General features: G+C 45.2%; 1 protein-coding gene across 7 annotated transcripts in view; it reads left to right on the top strand.

Annotated features, from left to right (window-relative positions):
• Window positions 1-26615, top strand: part of RUFY1 (RUN and FYVE domain containing 1) — a 377731-nt gene that overhangs the window by 9287 nt on the left and 341829 nt on the right. For all 7 annotated transcript variants that reach the window (XM_069763888.1, XM_069763887.1, XM_069763891.1 and 4 more), the window contains exons 2-3: window positions 12432-12608; window positions 21355-21472. In XM_069763888.1, coding sequence (XP_069619989.1) covers window positions 12452-12608; window positions 21355-21472 — 275 coding nt within the window. In that variant the 5' untranslated portion in view covers window positions 12432-12451. The remainder of the gene's footprint in view (window positions 1-12431; window positions 12609-21354; window positions 21473-26615) is intronic.

Genomic DNA, 26615 nt, shown 5'->3' on the forward strand with positions numbered 1-26615 from the left:
CCTACAGGAGTTAGGTTGGATCGTCAACTTCGAAAAATCTCGGCTGAATCCAGAAACCGTTCAGACATTTCTAGGAATCCAGCTAGACTCCGTAAGTCAGAAATGCTTTCTTCCTCAGTCAAAGAGGTTGACTATACAATCAAAGGTATCAGACGCAATACGCAAACCCTACATGACACTAAGAAAGGCCATGTCCTTACTGGGGTCATTATCATCATGTATCCCTGCTGTACCTTGGGCACAATTCCATACCCGTCAATTGCAGTACGAAGTATTGTCGGCTCAGGGGAAAGACGGTTATTTAGAAAGTAGAATAACTCTTTCCAGTAATGTCTTAGAATCGCTATCCTGGTGGCTAGACATGGACCACCTATCACGGGGTGTGCCATGGATAATAGACCCGTCTAAAATAATTACCACCGACGCCAGCCCTATTGGGTGGGGAGCACATATGGAAGACAATCTGGCCCAAAATACTTGGGATCAGACAGAATTAATATGTTCCTCCAACTGGAAGGAGTTAAAAGCAATAGAATGTGCCTTATATCATTTTCTTCCGCAGATTCATGGAACAAATGTAAGAATTTACTCAGACAATTCCACCGCAGTGGCATACTTGAACCGTCAGGGTGGTACAAAGTCAGGAAGTCTGATGACCATAGCTGCAAACATCTTTCAGCTGGCAGAGGCTCATCTAACATCCTTAACAGCCCTGCACATCAAAGGTGTAGAGAACATCAGGGCAGACTACCTCAGCAGAAACGAGTTGCGTCAAGGAGAATGGACCTTAAACAAATCCATATTCAGAAGGATAACAGAAGCATGGGGGATACCACAAATCGACCTATTTGCCACAAGAGACAACCGGCAAGTACAAAGGTTCGCTTCCCTGAACACCAGGGATCACCCAGATATGTTGGACTCTCTCCACCATCCTTGGCGGTTCAGACTGGCATATGCCTTTCCTCCAATGTCTCTGATTCCTCTAGTGATCAGAAAGATCAGGAGGGAACAGGCAAGAGTAATCCTCATTGCACCATTCTGGCCGAAAAGACCATGGTTCTCTTGTCTCCAGACCATGTGCCTATGCGATCCTTGGATCCTCCCATCAGACAAGGAGCTGCTGTACCAAGGCCCCTTTTTCCACCCGCAAGTGAAAGGTCTTCACTTGACGGCGTGGAATTTGAGAGGCAACTATTAAGTTCCAGAGGGTTCTCAACAGAACTAGTAAACACCCTCTTATTGAGCAGGAAAAGATCTACCACCCTAATATATAGTAGGGTATGGAATAAATTTTTAGACTTTTACACGGTACCGTTCACTAAGCAAGTTCCACTCACACCTATCCTAGAGTTCTTGCAAAAAGGCCGAGAGTTAGGACTATCTGTAAATACCTTAAGAGTTCAGGTCTCGGCATTAGGAGCCCTATATGGATGCAATATAGCAGCTAATAGGTGGATCTCCAGATTCATAAAATCTTGTGAACGTAGTAAACCGGTCCATATTCCCCGTCTACCTCCGTGGGATTTAAATCTAGTATTAGAGGCCTTAACAAGCTCTCCATTTGAACCATTAGATTCAATACCTTTAAAAATCCTAACATATAAAGTAGCCTTACTAGTAGCCCTAACCTCAGCTAGACGGGTTAGTGACATCCAGGCCCTATCAGTAGACCCACCTTTCTTACTGATATTTCATGATCGGATAGTCCTGAAACCAGACCCCTCATACCTCCCTAAGGTAGCGTCCACCTACCACAGGTCACAAGAAATATTTCTCCCTTCCTTTTTTGATTCACCTGTAACTCCAGAACATCATAAGTTCCACACCTTAGATGTCAGAAGAGCCATCCTGACTTATATAGAAAGGTGTCAGACATGGAGGGAGAGTAGGGCTCTGTTTATCTCCTTTCAGGGCCACAAGAAAGGACATGGGGTCACGAGAGCTACCATATCTCGGTGGATCAGAGAGGCTATCTGCTTGGCCTATACGTCAAAAGGCGAGATTCCTCCAGTGGGTATAAAAGCGCACTCAACACGAGCCATGGCTTCCTCCTGGGCGGAACAAGCAGATGTACCGATCCATTTAATATGTAAGGCTGCAACTTGGTCTACACCTTCTACCTTCTACAACCATTATAGACTTGATCTGTCCACGTCTTCTGATCTGACCTTTGGTAGAGCTGTTCTTAATACAGTAATCCCACCCAAATAATGACTCTCTGAAAATCTCTCATGTGGGGTGCTGTCGTGGCGAAGGGTAAAAAGCCGGATTACGTACCGGTAATGCTCTTTTAATGAGTCCACGACAGCACCCATGTATTACCCTCCCTAAATTATGCACAGCTCTTTCCTTTAAGGTCACAAATAATGGTTGTATAGAGTTAAGAAATTTATGTGACTGAATAAGAATGAATACTAACACTTTTGCGGTTCCCCTTTTTATACTCTGTAACTAAACTGAGGAGGAGAGGGGACCGCCTCCTTTTATTCTGTAGGTTTCCTGTTCCTATGGGCGGATCCCTCTCTCTCTCATGTGGGGTGCTGTCGTGGACTCATTAAAAGAGCATTACCGGTACGTAATCCGGCTTTTCGAACTCCCTCCTGTGGTCATGAATGGTACTTCGGCGAGTTCTGTCCATGGACTCCCTCTGGTGGCTGTGGGTGGAGCTGCTGCTTCTGAGCTTCCTTCCACAGGTGACGTAGTTTGTTCTTTGGCTGGCTGTTCTATTTAACTCCACTCAGATCGTTACTCCATGCCAGCTGTCAATGTTCTTGTACTGGTTCAGTTCGCTCTTGGATCTTTCTGGTGACCTGTCTACTCCAGCAGAAGCTAAGTCCCTGCTAGTTAATTATTTGTTCATTGTTTCCTTGTCCAGTTGGCTATCATGATTTTGCCTTGCTAGCTGGAAGCTCTGGGATGCAGAGTGGCACCTCCGCACCGTGAGTCGGTGCGGAGGGCTTTTTGCACACTCTGCGTGGTCTTTTGTAGTTTTTTGTGCTGACCGCAAAGATACTTTTCCTATCCTCAGTCTGTTTAGTAAGTCTGGCCTCCCTTTGCTGAAACCTGTTTCATTTCTGTGTTTGTGACTTTCATCTTAACTCACAGTCAATATATGTGGGGGGCTGCCTTTTCTTTTGGGGAATTTCTCTGAGGCAAGGTAGGCTTTATTTTCTATCTTTAGGGCTAGTTAGCTTTTAGGCTGTGAAGAGGCGTCTAGGTCGTGTTAGGTACGCTCCACGGCTATTTCTAGTTGTGTGATAGGATTGGGGTTTTGCGGTCAGCAGAGTTCCCACTTCCCAGAGCTTGTCCTGTGTGAGTTTAACCATCAGGTCGTTCCGGGTGCTCTTAACCACCAGGTCCATAACAGAACAGCTGGCCCAAAGTATTAATGCATCTCAATAGAGGGATAAGAGAAGTTCTGAGACCATTTTTTTTTCTCTGCAGTGTTTTTTGTCTTTCTTTTCCCCTTAACCTCTGGGTGGTTCAGGACACAGGTGTAGATATGGACATTCAAGGTCTGTCCTCTTGTGTGGATCATCTCACTGCAAGGGTACAAAACATTCAAGATTTTGTGGTTCAGAATCCGATGTTAGAGCCTAGAATTCCAATTCCTGATTTGTTTTCTGGGGATAGATCTAAATTCCTGAATTTCAAAAATAATTGTAAACTGTTTCTAGCTTTGAAACCCCGCTCCTCTGGTGACCCCGTTCAACAAGTAAAAATCATTATTTCTTTGTTGCGTGGTGACCCTCAAGACTGGGCATTTTCCCTTGCGCCAGGAGATCCTGCATTGCGTGATGTAGATGCGTTTTTTCTGGCGCTTGGATTGCTTTATGATGAACCAAATTCAGTGGATCAGGCAGAGAAAATCTTGCTGGCTTTGTGTCAGGGTCAGGATGAAGCGGAGGTGTACTGTCAGAAGTTTAGAAAGTGGTCTGTGCTTACTCAGTGGAATGAGTGTACCCTGGCGGCAATTTTCAGAAAGGGTCTTTCTGAAGCCCTTAAGGATGTCATGGTGGGATTTCCCACGCCTGCTGGTCTGAATGAGTCTATGTCCTTGGCCATTCAGATCGATCGGCGCTTGCGTGAGCGCAAAGCTGTGCACCATTTGGCGGTATTCTCTGTGATATGACTTTGACCAGAGCTGAACGGCAAGAACACAGACGTCGGAATGGGCTGTGTTTTTACTGTGGTGATTCCACTCATGCTATCTCCGATTGTCCTAAGCGCACTAAGCGGTTCGCTAGGTCTGCCACCATTGGTACGGTACAGTCTAAATTTCTTTTGTCCGTTACTCTGATTTGCTCTCTGTCGTCCTATTCTGTTATGGCATTTGTGGATTCAGGCGCTGCCCTAAATTTGATGGACTTGGAGTTTGCCAGGCGCTGTGGTTTTTTCTTGGAGCCCTTGCAGTATCCTATTCCATTGAGAGGAATTGATGCTACGCCTTTGGCCAAGAATAAGCCTCAGTACTGGACTCAATTTACCATGTGCATGGCTCCTGCACATCAGGAGGATATTCGCTTTTTGGTGTTGCATAATCTGCATGATGTGGTCGTTTTGAGATTGCCATCGCTACAGGTCCATAATCCAGTATTGGATTGGAAATCTATGTCTGTGTCCGGCTGGGGTTGTCAGGGGGTACATGGTGATGTTCCATTGCTGTCAATTTCGCCTTCCGTTCCTTCTGAAGTCCCTGAGTTTTTGTCAGATTACCGGGATGTATTTTGAAGAGCCCAAATCCGGTGCCTTACCTCCTCATAGGGATTGCGATTGTGCTATTAATTTCATTCCTGGTAGTAAGTTTCCTAAGGGCCGACTGTTTAATTTATCTGTGCCAGAGCACGCCGCTATGCGGAGTTATATAAAGGAATCCTTGGAGAAGGGTCATATTCGCCCGTCGTCATCACCATTGGGAGCAGGGTTCTTTTTTGTGGCCAAGAAGGATGGTTCTTTGAGACCTTGTATTGATTACCGCCTTCTTAATAAAATCACAGTCAAATTTCAGTACCCTTTGCCGCTGCTGTCTGATTTGTTTGCTCGGATTAAGGGGGCTAGTTGGTTCACCAAGATAGATCTTCAAGGGGCGTATAATCTTGTGCGAATTAAACAGGGCGATGAATGGAAAACAGCATTTAATACGCCCGAGGGCCATTTTGAGTACCTGGTTATGCCATTCGGGCTTTCTAATGCTCCATCTGTGTTTCAGTCCTTTATGCATGACATCTTCCGAGAGTACCTGGATAGATTCATGATTGTATATTTGGATGATATTTTGGTCTTTTCGGATGATTGGGAGTCTCATGTGAAGCAGGTCAGAATGGTGTTCCAGGTCCTTTGTGCGAATTCCTTGTTTGTGAAGGGGTCGAAATGTCTCTTTGGGGTTCAGAAGGTTTCATTTTTGGGTTTCATTTTTTCCCCTTCTACTATCGAGATGGACCCTGTTAAAGTTCAGGCCATTTATGATTGGACTCAGCCGACATCTGTGAAGAGCCTGCAGAAGTTCCTGGGCTTTGCTAATTTTTACCGTCGCTTCATCGCTAATTTTTCTAGTGTTGCTAAACCGTTGACTGATTTGACCAAGAAAGGTGCTGATGTGGTCAATTGGTCCTTGGTGGCCTTAGAGGCTTTTCAGGAGTTGAAGCGTCGTTTTTCTTCTGCCCCTGTGTTTTGCCAGCCAGATGTTTCGCTCCCGTTTCAGGTTGAGGTTGATGCTTCTGAGATTGGAGCAGGGGCTGTTTTGTCGCAAAGAAGTTCTGATGGCTCGGTGATGAAACCATGTGCCTTCTTTTCTAGAAAATTCTCGCCTGCTGAGCGCAATTATGATGTTGGCAATCGAGAGTTGTTGGCCATGAAGTGGGCATTCGAGGAGTGGCGACATTGGCTTGAAGGAACCAAGCATCGCGTGGTGGTCTTGACGGATCACAAGAATTTGACTTAACTCGAGTCTGCCAAACGGTTGAATCCTAGACAGGCTCGATGGTCGCTGTTTTTCTCCCGTTTTAATTTTGTGGTTTCGTACCTTCCGGGCTCTAAGAATGTGAAGGCTGATGCCCTGTCAAGGAGTTTTGTGCCTGACTCTCCGGGTGTTCCTGAGCCGGCGGGTATTCTCAAAGAGGGGGTAATTTTGTCTGCCATCTCCCCTGATTTGCGGCGCGTGCTGCAGAAGTTTCAGGCTGATAGACCTGACCGTTGTCCAGCGGAGAAACTGTTTGTCCCTGATAGATGGACTAGTAGAGTTATCTCTGAGGTTCATTGTTCGGTGTTGGCGGGTCATCCTGGAATCTTTGGTACCAGAAATTTGGTGGCTAGATCCTTTTGGTGGCCTTCTTTGTCGCGGGATGTGCGTTCTTTTGTGCAGTCCTGTGGGACTTGTGCTCGGGCTAAGCCCTGCTGTTCTCGTGCCAGTGGGTTGCTTTTGCCCTTGCCGGTCCCGAAGAGGCCCTGGATGCATATTTCCATGGATTTTATTTCAGATCTCCCTGTCTCTCAAAGGATGTCGGTCATTTGGGTGGTTTGTGATCGCTTCTCTAAGATGGTCCATTTGGTACCCTTGTCTAAATTGCCTTCCTCCTCTGATTTGGTGCCATTGTTTTTCCAGCATGTTGTTCGTTTGCATGGCATTCCGGAGAACGTCGTCTCGGACAGAGGTTCCCAGTTTGTTTTGTGGTTTTGTTGGTCCTTTTGTGCTAAGATGGGCATTGATTTGCCTTTTTCTTCGGCTTTCCATCCTCAGACAAATGGCCAAACCGAACTAACTAATCAAACTTTGGAGACATATCTGAGATGCTTTGTTTCTGCTGATCAGGATGATTGGGTGTACTTCTTGCCTTTGGCTGAGTTCGCCCTTAATAATCGGGCCAGCTCGGCTACTTATGTTTCGCCTTTTTTCTGTAATTCTGGTTTCCATCCTCATTTCTCTTCAGGGCAGGTTGAGCCTTCGGACTGTCCTGGTGTGGATACTGTGGTGGACAGGTTGCAGCAGATTTGGACTCATGTGGTGGACAATTTGACATTGTCTCAGGAGAAGGCTCAACGTTTCGCTAACCGCCGGCGCTGTGTTGGTCCCCGACTTCGTGTTGGGGATTTGGTTTGGTTGTCATCTCGTCATGTTCCTATGAAGGTTTCCTCTCCTAAGTTTAAGCCTCGTTTCATTGGTCCGTATAAGATTTCTGAAGTTCTCAATCCTGTGTCATTTCGTTTGGCCCTTCCAGCTTCTTTTGCCATCCATAATGTGTTCCATAGGTCGTTATTGCGGAGATACGTGGCGCCTATGGTTCCCTCCGTTGATCCTCCTGCCCCGGTGTTGGTCGAGGGGGAGTTGGAGTATGTGGTGAAGATTTTGGATTCTCGTATTTCGAGACGGAAACTCCAGTACCTGGTCAAGTGGAAGGGTTATGGTCAGGAAGATAATTCCTGGGTTTTTGCCTCTGATGTTCATGCTGCCGATATAGTTCGTGCCTTTCATTTGGCTCGTCCTGATCGGCCTGGGGGCTCTGGTGAGGGTTCGGTGACCCCTCCTCAAGGGGGGGGGGTACTGTTGTGAATTCTGTTTTCGAACTCCCTCCTGTGGTCATGAATGGTACTTCGGCGAGTTCTGTCCATGGACTCCCTCTGGTGGCTGTGGGTGGAGCTGCTGCTTCTGAGCTTCCTTCCACAGGTGACGTAGTTTGTTCTTTGGCTGGCTGTTCTATTTAACTCCACTCAGATCGTTACTCCATGCCAGCTGTCAATGTTCTTGTACTGGTTCAGTTCGCTCTTGGATCTTTCTGGTGACCTGTCTACTCCAGCAGAAGCTAAGTCCCTGCTAGTTAATTATTTGTTCATTGTTTCCTTGTCCAGTTGGCTATCATGATTTTGCCTTGCTAGCTGGAAGCTCTGGGATGCAGAGTGGCACCTCCGCACCGTGAGTCGGTGCGGAGGTCTTTTTGCACACTCTGCGTGGTCTTTTGTAGTTTTTTGTGCTGACCGCAAAGATACCTTTCCTATCCTCAGCCTGTTTAGTAAGTCTGGCCTCCCTTTGCTGAAACCTGTTTCATCTCTGTGTTTGTGACTTTCATCTTAACTCACAGTCAATATATGTGGGGGGCTGCCTTTTCCTTTGGGGAATTTCTCTGAGGCAAGGTAGGCTTTATTTTCTATCTTTAGGGCTAGTTAGCTCTTAGGCTGTGAAGAGGCGTCTAGGTCGTGTTAGGTACGCTCCATGGCTATTTCTAGTTGTGTGATAGATTTAGGGGTTGCGGTCAGCAGAGCTCCCACTTCCCAGAGCTTGTCCTGTGTGAGTTTAACCATCAGATTGTTCCGGGTGCTCCTAACCACCAGTTCCATAACACTTTGCCAAGCCTTTGTTATAATGTTTCCTGGACCAACTCTGCCCCCAGTTCAGCAGGGGTAAAGATATGCCCTTTTGTTGTGACATCACTGAGTAGGCTGAGTAATGACATGCATTCTTTTTCCAAGTATTTACGTTTTTTTGAGCCCCAGACAAAGGCATTCCTTGGGCAAGGGGAGGGGGGAACGAGGGCCTTTACGGGATTGGTCGTCTGCAGTTTAAGGGCTCCTTTCCACTTGTGAAAAACACGTCCGTGTCTCGCATGTGAAAACCAAGCTCTGCCGCCGGCACTTGGGAGCGGAGCGTGCAGCTCCATGTGTTGCTGTGCGGCCGCACGCTCTGCTCTGGAGTGTCGGCGCCAGAGCTTGGTTTTCACATGCGAGACACTGACATGTTTCTCGCAAATAGAAACGAGCCATAAAAGCCATACACTGCTCACACAGATTCTCACTGCCCTAACAGTAAAGAATCCTCTTCTATGTTGGTGGAAAAACCTTCTCTCCTCCAGACGCAAAGAATGCCCCCTTGTGCCTGTCACCTTCCTTGGTATAAACCGCTCCTCAGTGAGATATTTGTATTGTCCCCTTATATACTTATACATGGTTAGGCCACATTCACACGCTCCTTTTTATCCTGCGGGTTCTCCCGCAGCGGATTTGATAAATCTGCAGGGCAAACCCGCTTTGGTTATCCCTGCAGATTTATCGCGGTTTGTCCTGCGGGTTCCGCTGCGGGATTTACCCCTACTATTGATGCTGCATATTCAGCATTATGCAGCATCAATAGTAGTGTTAAAAGTAATAAAATCATGATATACTCGCCCTCTGACGTCCAGATCTCCTGGGCGCTGCAGGCAGCGGTCCGGTTCCAAAGATGCTGTGCGACCAGGACCTTCGGTGACGTCACGGTCATGTGACCGCGACGTCACCGAAGGTCCTGGTCGCATAGCAAACCTGAGACCGGACGGCCGCGTGCAGCGCTGAGACTTCAGAGGGTGAGTATACATGATTTTTTATTTTAATTCTTTTTTTTTTTAATACAAATATGGTTCCCAGAGCCTGGAGGAGAGTCTCTTCCCCTCCACCCCGGGTATAACCCGCACATTATCCGCATTACTTCCCGCATGGTGGGCACAGCCCCATGCGGGAAATAAGCGGATCAATGCATTTCTATGGGTGCAGAATCGCTGTGATTCTGCACAAAGAAGTGACATGGTCCTTCTCTTTTTTCCGCAGCAATTCAGCGCGGTTTTTTTCGGGTTTTTCCGCATCATGTGCACTGCGGTTTCTGTTTTCCATAGGGTAACATTGTACTGTACCCTGCATGGAAAACAGCTGCGGACCCGCAGCGGCAAAATCGCCGCGGTTCCGCAGTAAAAACCGCATAGTGTGAACATGGCCTTATTAGATCGCCCCTCAGTCGTCTTTTTTCTAAAATAGTAACATAGAAAAGGTTCTGAAGACCTACTGGCAGCAGTGGGATTTGAACCCACGCCTCTGAAGAGACTGAAGCCTTAATCCAGCGCCTTAGACCGCTCGGCCATGGTAGGAAGCATTGTAGCTTGGCTTGGTGTGTCCCAGATATGGCGGCAGGGAGGAAGCATTGTAGCTTGGCTTCATGTGCCCCGGACCGTGGAAACACACCCTTGGGGTTTTGTGTGAAATTAAGTCCAATTTGCTGTTTTTTTTTGTGTTGTTTCAGTACACACAAAGCAAATAAACATACGGTATATATACATATATCTCATATCTGAGCTGGCAGGCACAAGTTTTCTGAATTGGGACATCCCCTGTAACCCCCAACTTTTTCTTCCTGTCATGTGACACGGGGTCCTTATTCTGTAGATTTGCTTGTCTGCCTGTGTCGGAGAGGGAACATGTGGTTAGTTTGTCAGAGAAAGAGAAAATGTTCAGCCCCTCTTCCTAGACTTAATCTGTGTAGTGAAAATGACTACAGTGCCATATATCTTAGCTTCTATGATCCCTAAGAGCATTAGACCTCCTTCAGACGTCTGTAGCCGTTAGTCTGTTGTGGAAACTCGCCATTACATGTTTGAGTCCATGAAAATCGGACCGCACACAGATGTCATCTAATTTGCTTTGTTTTTAACTTTTTTTTTTTCATGTTGAAAATCGCACTTTCGTATTTTGCATCCGAAAAATGACTGATTCATTGAGGCCTTACATAGAGGAAAAGGCGTGCTTTGCTTTACTATAGTATTGCCTGAGTTTTTAGGTCTTCAGTGGTAGTTATATAATTTATAAATTGTTCTGCTTTTGATGTGTAATAGAATGGGTGTTTTTTTTTTTTTTTTGATGCAAAAAACTTTAAAAAATGGAGAAAAAAATAAATTAACCCCTTCATGACCGGGGGATTTTTCGTTTTTCCGTGTTCGTTTTTCGCTCCCCTCCTTCCCAGAGCCATAACTTTTTTTATTTTTCCGTCAATTTGGCCATGTGAGGGCTTATTTTTTGCGGGACGAGTTGTACTTTTGAACGACATCATTGGTTTTAGCATGTCGTGTACTAGAAAACGGGAAAAAAATTCCAAGTGCGGTGAAATTGCAAAAAAAGTGCAATCCCACATTGGTTTTTTGTTTGGCTTTTTTGCTAGGTTCACTAAATGCTAAAAATGACCTGCCATTATGATTCTCCAGGTCATTACGAGTTCATAGACACCAAACATGACTAGGTTATTTTTTATCTAAGTGGTTAAAAAAAAATTCCAAACTTTGCTAAAAAAAAAACAAAAAAATTTTCCGATACTCGTAGCGTCTCCATTTTTCATCATCTGGGGTCGGTTGAGGGCTTATTTTTTGCGTGCCGAGATGACGTTTTTAATGATAGCATTTCGGTGCAGATACATTCTTTTGATCGCCCGTTATTGCATTTTAATGCAATGTCGCGGCGACCAAAAAAACGTAATTCTGGCGTTTCGAATCTTTTTCCCGCTACGCTGTTTAGCGATCAGGTTAATACTTTTTTTTAATTGATAGATCGGGCAATTCTGAGCGCGGCGATACCAAATATGCGTAGATTTGATATTTTTTTTATTGATTTATTTTGATTGGGGCGAAAGGGGGGTGATTTAAACTTTTTTTTTTTTTTTTTTTATTTTTTTCACATTTTTTTAAACTTTTTTTTTTTACTTTTGCCATGCTTCAATAGCCTCCATGAGAGGCTAGAAGCAGGCATAGCACGATCGGCTCTGCTACATAGCAGCGATCTGCTGATCGCTGCTGTGTAGCAGAATTGCACGTGTGCTGTGAGCGCCGACCACAGGGTGGCGCTCACAGCGACGGGCAATCAGTAACCATAGAGGTCTCAAGGACCTCTGGTTACCATTCACAAGCATCGCCGACCCCCGATCATGTGACGGGGGTCGGCGATGACGTCATTTCCGGCCGCCCGGCCGGAAGCGGTAGTTAAATGCCGCTGTCTGCGTTTGACAGCGGCATTTAACTAGTTAATAGGTGCGGGCAGATCGCGATTCTGCCCGCGCCTATTACGGGCACCTGTCAGCTGTTCAAAACAGCTGACATGTCCCGGCTTTGGTGCGGGCTCACCGCGGAGCCCTGCATCAAAGCAGGGGAGCCGGCATCGGACGGTATAGTACGTCCGATGCCGGTAAGGGGTTAAACACTCTGACAACTCCCTGTTCTGTGTTACTTTGTGGTTCAAAATATCTTAAGGGTATGTGCACACGATGCGGATTTTGCTGCAGATCCGCAGCGTTTCTGCAGCTGTTTCCCATGAGTTTACATTACAATGTAAACTTATGGGAAACAAAAAACACTGTGCACATGCTGCGGAAAAAAAACACGCGGAAACGCAGCGGTTTACATTCCGCAGCATGTCACTTCTTTCTGCGGATTCCGCAGCGGTTTTACAGCTGCTCCAATAGAAAACCGCAGTTGTAAAACCGCAGTGAAATCCGCAGAAAAAACACGGTAAATCCGCCATAAATCTGCAGCAAAAACGCAGCGTTTTTCCCCTGCAGATTTATCAAATCCGCTATACGTGTGCACATAGCCTAAGACTTTGGTTTTATTGTGACAGAAGCATTAGCTAACATTTTATTTTTTTTCTTGTTTCAGTGTTTTATACGGAAATCAGTATGGATGAACGCGCTAACTTAATGAGTATGATGAAGATTACCGTAAAGGTATTGATCCAGGCTGCTCTAAATCTAGACAGAAGCCTGGAATCTGATTTCCCTCCACTACAACAGTTTTTCTACATCCTGGAGCATTGCCTGAAACATGGGCTAAAAGGTACCGTAATTTCATTTCTGGGACAGGATCGGCATTCACAGTGCCTTCTCTCTCTCTGCTCATAACTCCTATTTATGTTACATACCGACATAGCATGGTACACATATTGGGCATTTAAGCCTCAATACTGTACCCCAAATCATGATTTATTTGTTTCTCAAATTCTAAATGTGTGAATGGGATTTGAAAATTGTTTTTGATATCGATATTGGCGCCTCCTCCATGGCATCAGCTTCTCAATACTACAGATCCGCAGTCGCTCTTTCTAACCTCGATGTATTAGCCCTGTCTTTGTTTATGAAGGGAAGTGTTCAGCAGCAAAGGATGCTTGTGAGTCAGGAACCGACTTGTGAACTTCGGCATCTGTGGTATGGAGGACAGTCATCTTCATGGATGACTCGGATATTGATGTGGACAGAACAGGGAGTTTACATGATTTTTAAACATCTCAGCTAAATCAATACTGAGACAGATACCCTCCCCCCACCTCTTTTCTCGTCATATGACAGGGGTTCATGCTATGGGATCCATAAACATAGAATTTTAGGGCATCAGAAAAATGCACCTGGTCCACAAAAGGGAAATTTGGATAAAATCCTACTACGGAAGGAATCTAAATGGATTTACAAGTTGAATTCCCATAGTTCATTTGGTTTGTATGAAGAATTCTTAGCTACAGTGCAGCCTTATAATGTTATCAGAAAATTTATTTTACTAATATTTATTCTTAATTATTACCTTCCTTACTATGTGGCTTTAAAAGGATCTATTTAGTTTATTAGCATTTACATGCAAATATTAACCCTTTTTCTGACATTATACAAAATTATCCGTCCATGTGCCTTGGGCCTGTTTGACCAGGGATGGATTATTATGTCATCACGATTGCACACACACAGGATTCTGACAGCTGATACCTGGCAGTAAGAGCCAGGAGCAGTCATGCACTTTAACCCCCGATATGCTACGATCTGACAGTTCCTCTGCCTTTCAGTCATTGCCATGCCCCTCCCGATCGTTGCCATGGTGGCCCGATGTTGTCATGATGACATCTGGGTCGACAGAGCTAGGAAACTTGCTGATCATGCGCAGTGCATGATGGGCAAGTTTCTCTGTCAGTACAGCGCTGACAGTTTCTGCAGCATGGGAATGCTACTGCATCCCCATGCTGTAGATACGATCAGCCTGCAAAAAAAAAAAGTTGTTTTTTTTTAACCCCTTTTTGACATTAGACGTACTATCCCGTCCATGTGCCTTGGGCCTGTATGCCCATGGACGGGATAGTACGTCATGTGCGATCAGTCGCGCTCACGGACCACTCTTGGCACTTTAACCCCCTGGAACACTGCGATCAACCATGACCGCTGCGTTCCGGAGCCGGCAGAGGGGCTGACCGCCCCTCTGCCTTTGGATCAGAGACCCCTCGGCATGATGCGGGGTCCCGATTGCTGCCATCGGGACCCGATGTTGTCATGATGACATCCGGCTCCCCAGATCTGAGAGACTTTCTGTCATGAGGAGTGATGACCGGGAAGTCTCTCAGGTTACTATACAGAAGCTGCGGCACTGGTAGCTTCTATAGCATGCAGATCTGTGTAATACAGAAGCGATCAGTATGCACAAAATGATTGTCCCATAGTGGCACACAGTGCAAAAGTAAGAATCAATAAAAAAATGTTTTTTAAATAATTGTAAAAATATTTAATAACAAATAATAAAAAAAAAAATCCATCAATAAATAAATATTTGAATTAAAAAAATCTAAATAAAAGTACACATATTTGGTATCGCTGCGTCCTTAATGACCCGACCTATAAAACTGTCTCACTAGTTAAATCCTTTAGTGAACACCATTAAAAAAAAAAAAAGCCCAAAAAACAATGCTTTATCATCATACCACCAAACAAAAGTGGAATAACACACAATCAAAAAGACGAATATAAATAAACGTGGTACCGCTGAAAATGTCGTCTTGTCCTGCAAAAAACAAGCCGCAATATAGCTCCATCATCGGAAAAATAAAAAAGTTATAGCTCTTAGAATAAAGGAATGCAAAAATAATTATTTTTTTATATAAGTTTTTATTGTATAAAAGCACCAAAACATAAAAAAAAATGATATAAATAAGATATCGGTCATCATACTGACCCGAATAATAAAACTGATTTATCAATTTTACCACACGCGGATCGCTGTAAACGTCCCCCCCCAAAAAAAGAAATTCATGAATTGCTGTTTTTTGTTCATTCTACCTCCCAAAAATCAGACTAAAAAGCGATCAAAAAATCTCACGTGCCCAAAAAATGGTACCGCAAAAAACAAGACCTAACATGACTCTGTGGGCCAAATTATGGAACAATTATAGCTCTCAAAATGTGATGCAAAAACTATTTTTTGCAATAAAAAGCGTCTTTTAGTGTCACAGCTGCCAAACATAAAAACCCGCTATAAATAGTAAATCAAACCCCCTTTTATCACCCCCTTAGTTAGGGAAAAATAATAAATAATAATAATAATCTTTATTTTTATATAGCGCTAACATATTCCGCAGCGCTTTACAGTTTTGCACACATTATCATCGCTGTCCCCGTTGGGGCTCTCAATCTAAATTCCCTATCAGTATGTCTTTGGAATGTGGGAGGAAACCGGAGTACCCGGAGGAAACCCACGCAAACTCTTTGCAGATGTTGTCCTTGGTGGGGTTTGAACCCAGGACCCCAGCGCTGCAAGGCTGTTGTTCTATCCACTGAGCCACCATGCTGCCCGATAAAAATAAAAAATATATTTATTTCCATTTTCCCATTAGGGTTGGGGCTAAAGTTAGGGTTAGGGTTACGATTGGGATTAAGGTTGGGATTAGGGTTAGGGGTGTTTTGAGGTTAGGGTTGGAGTTAGAATTGGGGGGTTTCCACTGTTTAGGCACATCAGGGGCTCTCCAAAACTCTAAATTCCAGTCAATTTTGCATTGAAAAGTCAAACGGTGCTCCTTCCCTTCTGAGCTCTGCCATGTGCCAAACAGGGGTTTACCTGCATATATGGGGTATCGGCGTACTCAGGACAAATTTTACAACGACTTTTGGGGTCCAATTTCTCCTGTTACTCTTGGTAAAATAAAACAGATTGGATCTGAAGTAAAAAAAATTTTGTGAAGAAAAAAAAAAAAAAAAAAAAAAAGTTAAATGTTCATTTTTTTTTTTTTTTTTTAACCCCTTAACCCCCAAGGGTGGTTTGCACGTTAATGACCGGGCAAATTTTTACAATTCTGACCACTGTCCCTTTTATGAGGTTATAACTCTGGAACGCTTCAACAGATCCTGATGATTCTGACATTTTCTCGTGACATATGGTACTTCATGATGGTGGTAAAATTTTTTTGATATTACCTGTGTTTATTTGTGAAAAAAAACGGAAATTTGGTGAAAATTTTGCAATTTTCCAACTTAGAATTTTTATGCCCTTAAATCACAGAGATATGTCACACAAAATACTTAATAAGTAACATTTCCCACATGTCTACTTTACATCAGCACAATTTGGGAAACAAAATTTTTTCCGTTGGGGAGTTATAAGGGTTAAAAGTTGATCAGCATTTTTTCAACACCATTTTTTTTTTAGGGACTACATCACATTTGAAGTAACTTTGAGAGGTCTATATGATAGAAACTACCCAAGTGCTCAAAACCACATTCAAGAAATTTATTAACCCTTCAGGTGTTTCACAGGAATTTTTGAAATATTTAAAAAAAATGAGCATTTTACTTCTTTTCACAATTTTTTTGCTTCAGCTCCAATTTGTTTTATTTTACCAAGGGTAACAGGAGAAATTGGACCCCAAAAGTTGTTGAACAATTTGTCCTGAGTACGCTGATACCCCATATGAAGGGGTAAACCACTGTTTGGGTGCATGCAGAGCTCGGAAGGGAAGGAGCGCCGTTTGACTTTTTCAATGCAAAATTGACTGAAATTGAGATCGGACACCATGTCGCATTTGGAGAGTCCCTGATGTGCCTAAACATTGAAATCCCCCACAAGTGACACCATTTTGGAAAGTAGACCACCTAAGGAACTTATTTAGATGTGTGGTGAGCACTTTGACCCACCAAGTGCTTCACAGAAGTTTTTTTTCACATTTTTTTTTCGTATTTTTTCACAATAATCTTTTCACCCCCAATTTTTTATTTTCCCAAAGGTAACAGAATAATTTGGACCCCAAAAGTTGTTGTGTAATTTGTCCTTAGTACGCTGATACCCCATATGTGGTGGGGGGACCACCGTTTGGGCGCATGGCAGAGCTTGGAAGGGAAGGAGCGCCGTTTGGAATGCAGACTTAGATGGATTGGTCTACAAGCGTCACGTTGCATTTGCAGAGTCCCTGATGTACCAAAACAGTAGAAACCCCCCACAAGTGACTTCATACTGGAAACTAGACCCCCCAAGGAACTTATCTAGATGTGTTGTGAGAACTTTGAACCCCCAATTGCTTTACTACAGTTTATAACACTGAGCCGTGAAAATAAAAGATATTTTCCAGTTCACCACCTGACAGCACCATTGGAGGACGTCCTTCTTACCCTCAGTGGGACAGGAACAACAAGCGGTCCTTTTAACCGCTCCACCCACCAGTGTTTTTCCTGTCCCACTGGATAGGAACGACAAGCTTTTCCTCTGATGGTGCTGTGCAGACGGTGGGGATCGGGGGGCCCAGCCTTTCCCTTCCCTGCCGCAAGATATCTGCGGCTGATACCTGTTATGGGGGGTCTCTCAGCCTCCCCAATGTAGCGTTGCTCCTGGGATCGGGTCCGTTCCTCTGCACAGGAGGCTCTCGCTCTGGGCGCCTGTCTGCTTGGGGGTGAATGCGGTGGTCGCTTCCAGCAGTGACCGATTCACAGCATGCGGCCGCATCTTTTTCACTTCCGACCACGTCACTTCCGGTCGCGGCGAGTTACGGAGCATGGGGACGCCAGCAGCAGCGCCGGCCTCCGGTGAGGCCTTGGAGCACGGTCAGCCGCAGGGACGCGGTAAGGAGGGCAGGATCAACCAGATAAATCCTATATAAATGTCACAGGGGGGTCTTTATGCCGCCAGCCATCCTGACAGGGAGCACTCGGCTAAATGGCTAAACTATCTTCGCTATGGAAGAGACAGCCAGACCTGAGGGGACTGACCAGCTTCAGGGGCTCGTGAGTGGGCTAATCTAAGCCATACCACAATGCTCACCCCTCCCCCTACTTCCCTATCTACTGCTGGTATCTCTATGTATTCTAGGCAGAACCTCCCATCCCCGCACCTGAAAGAAAAAGATCCGGGAAAAATAAATGTCAAATGTCTCCCCTTCGGCCTTGCTTCAGCACCCAGAATATTTACCAAGCTAATGTCAGAGGTAGTAGCCTATCTAAGGAACCAGAATATTGCCATAGTGCCATATCTGGACTACTTTCTGATAATGGCGAGGTCGGAGAAACTTCTCAAGGTTGACTGGAGCTTCACACTTTCCATTCTACAGGACCTGGGGTGGATTGTGAATTGGAAAAAATCATGCCTGGTCCCAAATTCCAGAATGAAATTTTTTGGGGTCATATTAGATTCCAACGCCAGAACATCCTTTTTACCAGAAGACAGAGAGAAGGCCTTGATCAGGCACATACACCAATTCAGAAGGAGTATCCCCTCCATAAGAGGGGCAATGAGGATTCTGGGCCTAATGACGGCATGTATACCCTGTGTGAAATGGAGCCAATTCCACTCGCGAGGGTTACAGAAAGAGATTTTGAAATCTTGGAACAGGAGACAGGACTCGCTGGACAAGAAGATGATTGTTTCTCCATCAGGAAAGAAATCCCTAACCTGGTGGACCACACCGAAGAACCTAAAAGTGGGGGTTCCATGGGTCCTCGATCCCTGTGTCACTGTTACCACAGATGCCAGTCAATTCGGATCGGGCAGACATATAGAAAGGACATACTACCAGGGAGAATGGAGTCCTCAGATTGCCGCAAGGTCGTCAAATTTCAGGGAGCTGTATGAGATCTGGAAGGTGCTATACCACGCCCAGTCACAGGTCAGAGACAGACTTGTAAGAATACTGTCCGACAATGTGACAGCAGTGGCATTTCTAAGACTCCAAGGAGGTCCGAAACATCCACCGCTGCAACACCTAGCAGACCAGATCTTCAGATGGGTGGAGAAATCTGTCAAATCCATCTCGGCAGTTCACCTGGAAGGCACCAAAAATCAAGTAGCAGACTTCTTGAGCAGAACGTCTGTACATCCCGGAGAATGGGAACTAAATCCAGAAATATTCAGCAGTCTGTGCCAGCAGTGGGGAACATCTCAGGTGGATCTTTTTGCCACCAGGTCAAATGCAAAGACCAGAGCATTTTTCTCTCTCAATCCTCTAGATGGAGCCACAGGAGTAGATGCCTTGTCTCAGTATTGGGGAGAAGGTCTCCTGTACGCATTTCCGACTCTTCCTCTGATACCGAAGACACTCAGGAAGATACGAGATGAGAGAGCAACCGTAATCCTGGTGGTTCCTTTTTGGCCAAAAAGGAGCTGGTTCTCTCTTCTATCCAGAATGTCAACAGAGAAACCAATCTTACTACCGAACAGGCAAGACCTTCTACAACAGGGACCGGAGTTCCACAAAGACCCGGAAGTTTGGTCGATAGTTGGTTACTGCAGGTTGTAGGCTTGTCGGAAGAGGTAGGTCTTCAGGTTCTTTTTTGAAGGTTTCGATGGTAGGTGAGAGTCTGATGTGTTGTAGTAGAGGGTTCCAGAGTAGGGGTGATACGCAAGAGAAATCTTGTATGTGATTGTGGGAAGAGGAGGTAAGAGGGGAGTAGAGAAGGAGATCTTGTGAGGATCGGAGGTTGCGTGCAGGAAAGTACTGGGAGACGAGGTCACAGATGTATGGAGGAGACAGGTTGTGGATGGCTTTGTATGTCATGGTTAGGGTTTTGAGATCACATCGTGGATGTGTGGATTGTTTGGCTATTTTTTTTGCTGAAGGAGGCATGTTTACCTTTCAAATGGTGTATCGTTTGTGTATGTGTAGTGCAGTATGAACGGAAATACAAAGTAATCACCGAAAAAGAGTGTTTTGAAATAATATAGAAGGATTCCAAAAATTCCTGTGAAGCACCTGAAGGGTTAATAAACGTCTTGAATGTAGCTTTGAGCACCTTGTGGGGTGCAGTTTTTAGAATGTTGTCACTTTTGGGTATTTTCTATCATATAGACCCCTCAAAGTGTGTTGTGAAAATGAGAGATCACTGTTTAACTTTTAACCCTTCTAACATCCTAGCAAAAAATAGTGCTGATATACAGTAGACATGTGGAAAATGTTACTTATTAAGTATTTTGTGTGACATATCTCTGCATTTTCATGCCCTTAAATCACAAAGTTGGAAAATGTCAAAATTTTATCCAAATTTAATTTTTTATTCACAAATAAACGCAAGTCTTATCAAAGAAATGTTACCTCTATCATGAAGTACAATATGTCATGAGAAAACTATGTGTGAATCACTGGGATCCATGGAAGCGTTCTAGAGTCATTACCTCATAAAGGGACAGTAGTCAGAATTTTAAAAATTGGTTTGATGTTAAAGGGTATCTGTCAGCAGGTTTTTGCGAAGTCATCTGAAACGGCATGAGGTGGGGGTAAAAACACAGATTTCAGTGCTCAGATGTGTCTTATCAAGCTCTGTGGTTTTGTTTGCTTGCAATGATTGTTTTAGAACCAGGAACTTATCGTTGCCTGACGCAGTAATGCGTGCGTGCATGCGTGCTTCCTGGTGCAGCAAGGCGGCCCGTGATGAGCACTCCACTGTCTAGACTATGTATATGGAGAGCGTGCTGTGGGCGGAGTTAGCTTCGTCAGCTCTGCTTTATTGTTAAATCTAAAAGCTCTGCGTGAGAAAGACTGCACCCAGTAACCTAAGTGATACATCTTTTGGATTCCGCTTCTCTTTGCCTACATCTGGCTGCTCCCTTTAAGTACAAAATGTTTTTTTCAACAGTCATGATCAGGTTTTTTATGCTACCTTCTCTGAGAATAGTGTAGATAACTCTCCCTGAATGTCAGAATCTCACTGAAAAAGGGGAGACCTCTTTGTAGAGTCGTCCAATTTCTCCAACACCCCGGAGACTGGGGAAGCTACCGGAAGCTTGGCCCCCCCACCCAGTGTATAATCTGTCATTCATAGTTGTGGGGAATGAGGTGTGACCTGGACCCTGGAGGATGTAAAAGTAGATGGCCTCTAAAGGGGGCGTTCTGGCTACACCTTTGGCTGTGCATTCTCCAAGGCATTTGTCTTGTAAATTGCAACTTGGAAAGTGTTTCAGTTGTGGAGTATAATATAAGGGTGGAGATGTAACTATATCGTTGTGTACAATGCACTGTATAACTCATCTTAGTATTTCAACATTTTATTTTTTACTGCTCTTAATGCAGCATCGGAGACTTGACCATTCACGAGCTATGATTCTGTACATAGACCATCTATGAAGCTTCACTTGAATATGCTAGTGGTCTCCGCTCCAAATTGCAAGTATCCCATGTCTAACTGATGTCTATGTACAGAAATAGATGGGGGTTCTATAAATGTGTGTTCATATAGACATTATAGAGATATGTTTGTGAATATATAGATTGGTAGAGGTGTCTGGTTAATGCATATCTGACCTACTACTAAAATGTGCCGTTTACTGTTTTAATTGCATCTTAATTGTAATTTTTTTGCAGTTAAAAAGAGCTTTATTGGTCAAAATAAATCTTTCTTTGGCCCTTTGGAACTGATAGAAAAGCTTTGCCCCGAGTCTGCTGACATCTTTACAAACATACGGAATCTTCCTGAAATTAAGTAAGTAGAACTCAGAAGTGAACTCAAGACTACAAAAAAAAAATGTTTGAGGATGTGATTTTTTTTTTTTTTTTTTGTCTGTAAAATGGCAACTATTATTATTTATTATTCTAGCGCCATTTATACTATAAAGCAAACCCTGCAAAACAAACAAATGAGTAGAACTGCATTGATCCGTAACCAATTTTTCAGAAATCTGCAAAATTGCCTAATATTTGAGCATTTGCGTGTCAACTACACGGCTCAAAAAACAAAGGGAACACTAAGGCTGTGTGCACACGATGCAGATTTGGTTCAGAATTTTCTGCATAAAATCTGCATCTCCTGGCAGAATACGTTTTTTGTGCAGATTTTACCAATGGATTTCTATAATGGAGGGGTGCAGAAACGCTGCAGAACTGCACAAAAGAAGTGACATGCACTTCTTTGAAATCTGCAGCGTTTCTGCGCAGATTTTTCTGCACCATGTGCACAGCTTTTTTTTTCACATTGATTTACATTGTACTGTAAATCACAGTGCAGTTCTGCAGCGTTTCTGCTGCAGAAAAATCTGCTGCAGTTCTGCACTAAATCTGCATCGTGTGCACATACCCTTAAACAACACAATGTAACTCCAAGGTTATGTGTACACGTAGGCCGGTCCTCTGCGGGTTCTCGCACAGAGGATTTGATAAATCTGCAGGGCAAAACCGCTGCGGTTATCCCTGCAGATTTATCACGGTTTGTCTTGCGGTTTCTGCTGCGGGTTTTACTCCTGCACTTGTTTTACTATTGATGCTGCATATGCAACATCAATAGTAATGTTACAAAAAAAAAAAAAAAAAAAACATTGGTTATACTCACTCTGACGTCCCGATCTCCTCGGGGCTGCATGTGGCGGTCCGGTTCCAAACATTCTATGCGAGAAGGACTTTCATGATGTCACGGTCATGTGACTGCGATGTCACCGCAGGTCCTGCTCGCATAGCAACCCTGAGACCGGGCGGCCGCGTGCAGCGCTGAGAGGTGAGTATATCATTATTTTTTATTTTAATTCTTTTTTTTTTTTACCACAAATATGGTTCCCAGGGCCTGGAGGAGAGTCTCCTCTCCTCCATCCCGGGTAGCAACCGCACATTATCCGCTTACTTCACGCATGGTGGACATAGCCCCATGCGGGAAGTAAGCGGATCAATGCATTTCTATGTGTGCAGAATCGCTGCGATTCTGCACAAAGAAGTGACATGCTGCGGATTGTAAACCGCTGCGTTTCTGCGCGGTTTTTCCCGCAGCATGTGCACAGCGGTTTGCGGTTTCCCATTGGTTTACATGTTTACTGTTAACACAATGGAAACTGCTGCGGACCCACAGCATCAAAATCGCCGCGGTTCCGCGGTAAAAACCGCAACGTGTGCACATAGCCCAAGTCAATCACACTTCAGTGAAATCAACCCATCCAGTTATGAAACAACACTGTGAATCATTTTCTCCTGCTGTTGTGCAAATGTGGCACCCCAGGAGTTCAGGTACCACAGTGGTATTGCCTTCCTCTCGGGGAGGGTAATGCCATGCCTGGAGACAGGAGGAATCCCTTTGGCAGGTAACCTTACATGCAACACATTCTGACTCCAGGCCAGAAGGGGGAGCTCTACACCCAACTTTAGAAGAGCTGCTCTCTCTGGTCGGGAGGAGGAGGCAGTTGCAAGGCAGACAAGCAGACAGTTGGCAGTTGGTAGCAGACAGTGAAGGCGCACAGAGGTACTTAGGAGCTAGAGAAGGACTGCTATTGGGCCTCTCTAAGCTGAGCGCAGAAACCAGGTACCGAGAGCCCGAGGCTGAGGGGGACTGCAATTCCCACGGCAGAACCGGAGGGCAGGAAACTAAAAGGGACTTGCCCACATAATACCTGAGGTACAGCAGCAATCAGAGTCCAGAGTCACCGTGAACAGAGACCCAAAAGAGACGGCTCAAGTTGCCTACCGTGCAGGTACTGTCCCTGGACAGGGAAGAAAGAGGGCCTTGTTAGAGAGCTACAGGCAGCAAGGGACCACAGACCAGCACATAGTGGAAGGCTCCCAAACTGACCTGTCAAGGGGATTTCCACCTGTTTTCAGGCTGCCTGGACTCCAGCTACACCTCTTACCTGTACCCTGGACTTATGCTGAATACCATCTCCGTAAACCAGGAAAAGACTGCAACCCTGTGTCTTCCAATTATTTGCGGCATTAACCATCCCTGCCAAATACACCAGAAGCCTTGGGGACACTGCTTCACCTGTGGGAAGCGACACCATCTTTTCTGCAGCACCATCGCCCCCAGAGGACCCCTTTTAAGCAGTGTCGGTCACCTCTGACTGAGAACCACAGGTGGCGTCACAAACTTTCCTTACTTCCACAACCCTTTTAAAGACCGTCCCTTTTACTTGGGCGCCCAGGGCCATGGACTGGGTCGCTGCCACTGTGACCACCCCTTTAAAGGGAACCTGTCACCTGAATTTGGCGGGACCGGAGTTTTCGGGTGTTTGATTCACCCTTTCCTTACCCGCTGGCTGCATGCTGGCCGCAATATTGGATTGAAGTTCATTCTATGTCCTCCGTAGTACATGCCTTGCGCATGCGTGTACTACGGAGGACATAGAATGAACTTCAATCCAATATTGCGGCCAGCATGCAGCCAGCGGGTAAGGAAAGGGTGAATCAAATACCCGAAAACTCCGCCCATATGACCGAAAACCGGTCCCGCCAAGTTCAGGTGACAGGTTCCCTTTGGACCCGGTACCGAGTACCCCACAGCCCTGATGGGCGACTCACAAATGTAACAGACAACAGGTACAAATGATAGGCAGTTAGCAAGACAACCCCTATATCTGCAGGGGGTGACCACAGATCATTTCTCTGTTCTCATCCTTTTTGGCTGTTGTTTTGTTCACTTTTTCATTTTGTCATCAATGCGAGCTGTGGCAAGAAAGGTAATCTGTGTCTGTCAGCACAGTGTCCAGAGCATGGAGCAGATACCAGGAGATAGGCAAGTACACCAGGGAAATTGGAGGGGGGCCATAGGAGGGCAACAACTCAGCAGCAGGACAGCTACCTACTCCTTTGTGCAAGGATGAGGAACAAGAAGAGCAGTACCAGAGCCCTGCAAAATGACCTCCAGCAGGTCAAGAACATTCATGTGACTGCTCAGCCCAACAACATGCAGGGCAATTGGCATTTGCCAGAGAACACCAATATTTGCAGATTCATTATAGGCGCCCTGTGGTCTTTACAGTTGAGAGCAGGTTCACAGTGAGTACATGTGACAGACATGACAAGAGTCTGAAGATGCCGTGGAGAGCGTTCTGCTGCCTGTAACATCCTCCAGCATGACAGGTTTGGCAGTGGGTCAGCAATGGTGTGGGGAGGCATTTCTTTGGAGGGCCGCACAGCCCTCCATGTCCTATCCAGAGGTAACCTGACTGCCAATAGGTATCGGTATGAGATCTCCAGACCCATTGTTAGACTATATGCAGGTGCTGTAGGCCCTGGGTTGCTTCTGATGCATGACCATGCTAAACCTCATGTGGCTGAAGTGTGTCAGCAGTTCCTGCATGATGAAAGCATTGATGCTATGGACTGGCCCGCCTGTTCCCCAGACTTGAATCTAACTGAGCACATCTGGGCCATCATGTCTGGTTCAATCCACCAACACTGCGTTGCACCACAGCTCTCCATTAGTTGACTGAATGTTTAATCCAGGTCTGGGAGGAGATCCCTCAGGAGAACATCTGCTGTCTCATCAGGAATATGCCCAGGCATTGTAGTGAGGTCATACAGGCATGTGGAGGACACACACACTGCTGAGCAACATTTCATTGTCTTGAGGCATTGTCACTGAAGTTGGATCAGCCTGTAATTTGATTTTCCACTTTAATTTTGAGTATCATTCTAAATCCAGACCTCAATAGGATATTAATTTTGATTTACATTGATCATTTTTATGTTTTATTGTTCTCAATGCATTCCACTATATAATGAATAAAGATTTGCAATTGAAATATTTCATTCATTGATATCTAAGATGCAATCTTTTAGTGTTCCCTTTATTTTTTGATTAGTGTGCTTGGCCTATTCACCATCACCCCACTGGCACCATTCTGTTGGTCCTGACTGTTTTCTTACTTTTTGCTCTAGACAGGATTAGACACAGGGCCGGACTGGCCATCGGGCACTTCTGGCAAATGCCAGAAGGGCCGGTGCCAGTAGTGGGCTGATCGATCCGCCTCCCCCCGCCGCCGCCGACTCACCCCCCCGCCGTCACATTCAACTACAGTTGAACAGGTACAGTTGAATGCAATGATGGAGGAGAGAGCGTCTACAGATGCTCCCTCTCCCATCATTCCCCGCTCTGCCTCTGACACTACAGGTGCACGATGACGTCACATCATCGCGCACCTGCTGTGTCCCAGGCAGACTGCAGCCGCTGAGACAGGAGCAGGAAGCAACACGGGGCATGAGGAGAGGTGATTTTTTTTTTTTTACTGGATTGTGGGGCCATTCCCTGGGGAGAAGAGATGCGGAGCGGACTGTGCTGTATACTACTGTGTGGGCTGTGCTGTATACTACTGTGTGGGCTGTGCTGTATACTACTGTGTGGGCTGTGCTGTATATAGTACTCTGTGGGCTGTGCTGTATATAGTACTCTGTGGGCTGTGCTGTATATAGTACTGTGTGGGCTGTGCTGTATATACTTCCCCTTGAGAAAGCAAAGAGAACGCTAGAGCGAAACGCGCGTCGGGGGTGTCGCCCAACTCTTTTGATCCCTTCACCCGGGTAAGAGGTACGCTTTGGTTACTGATTTCACTGCGTCTATGACGCTACATGCATTTTTTATATCGGCAGTGTCATCGGTTTCCTAGAGTGTGTCCGGGATCATAGACTGTTTGTATTGCAGCATTGTCTGTAAGCCCCATTTAGGTCTATACCTCAGGACCATAGGGGCTCAGTCTAGGGTCCATGGTGCTCTATATGGACACGGTTGCCCATTTTGTACCACTTGCGTGACACATTATCTGGTACCATGTACACGCCTTATACCTTTGAGGACCAGTGTGGGTGTTAGGGGTGTTTTTTAGTGTCCTTATTTTCATGTATGTGTTTTGTATATGTCTTTTGTTTATGTTTCA

Source organism: Ranitomeya imitator, chromosome 4 (genome assembly GCF_032444005.1).
Source record: "Ranitomeya imitator isolate aRanImi1 chromosome 4, aRanImi1.pri, whole genome shotgun sequence".
Taxonomy (NCBI): Eukaryota; Metazoa; Chordata; class Amphibia; order Anura; family Dendrobatidae; genus Ranitomeya; species Ranitomeya imitator.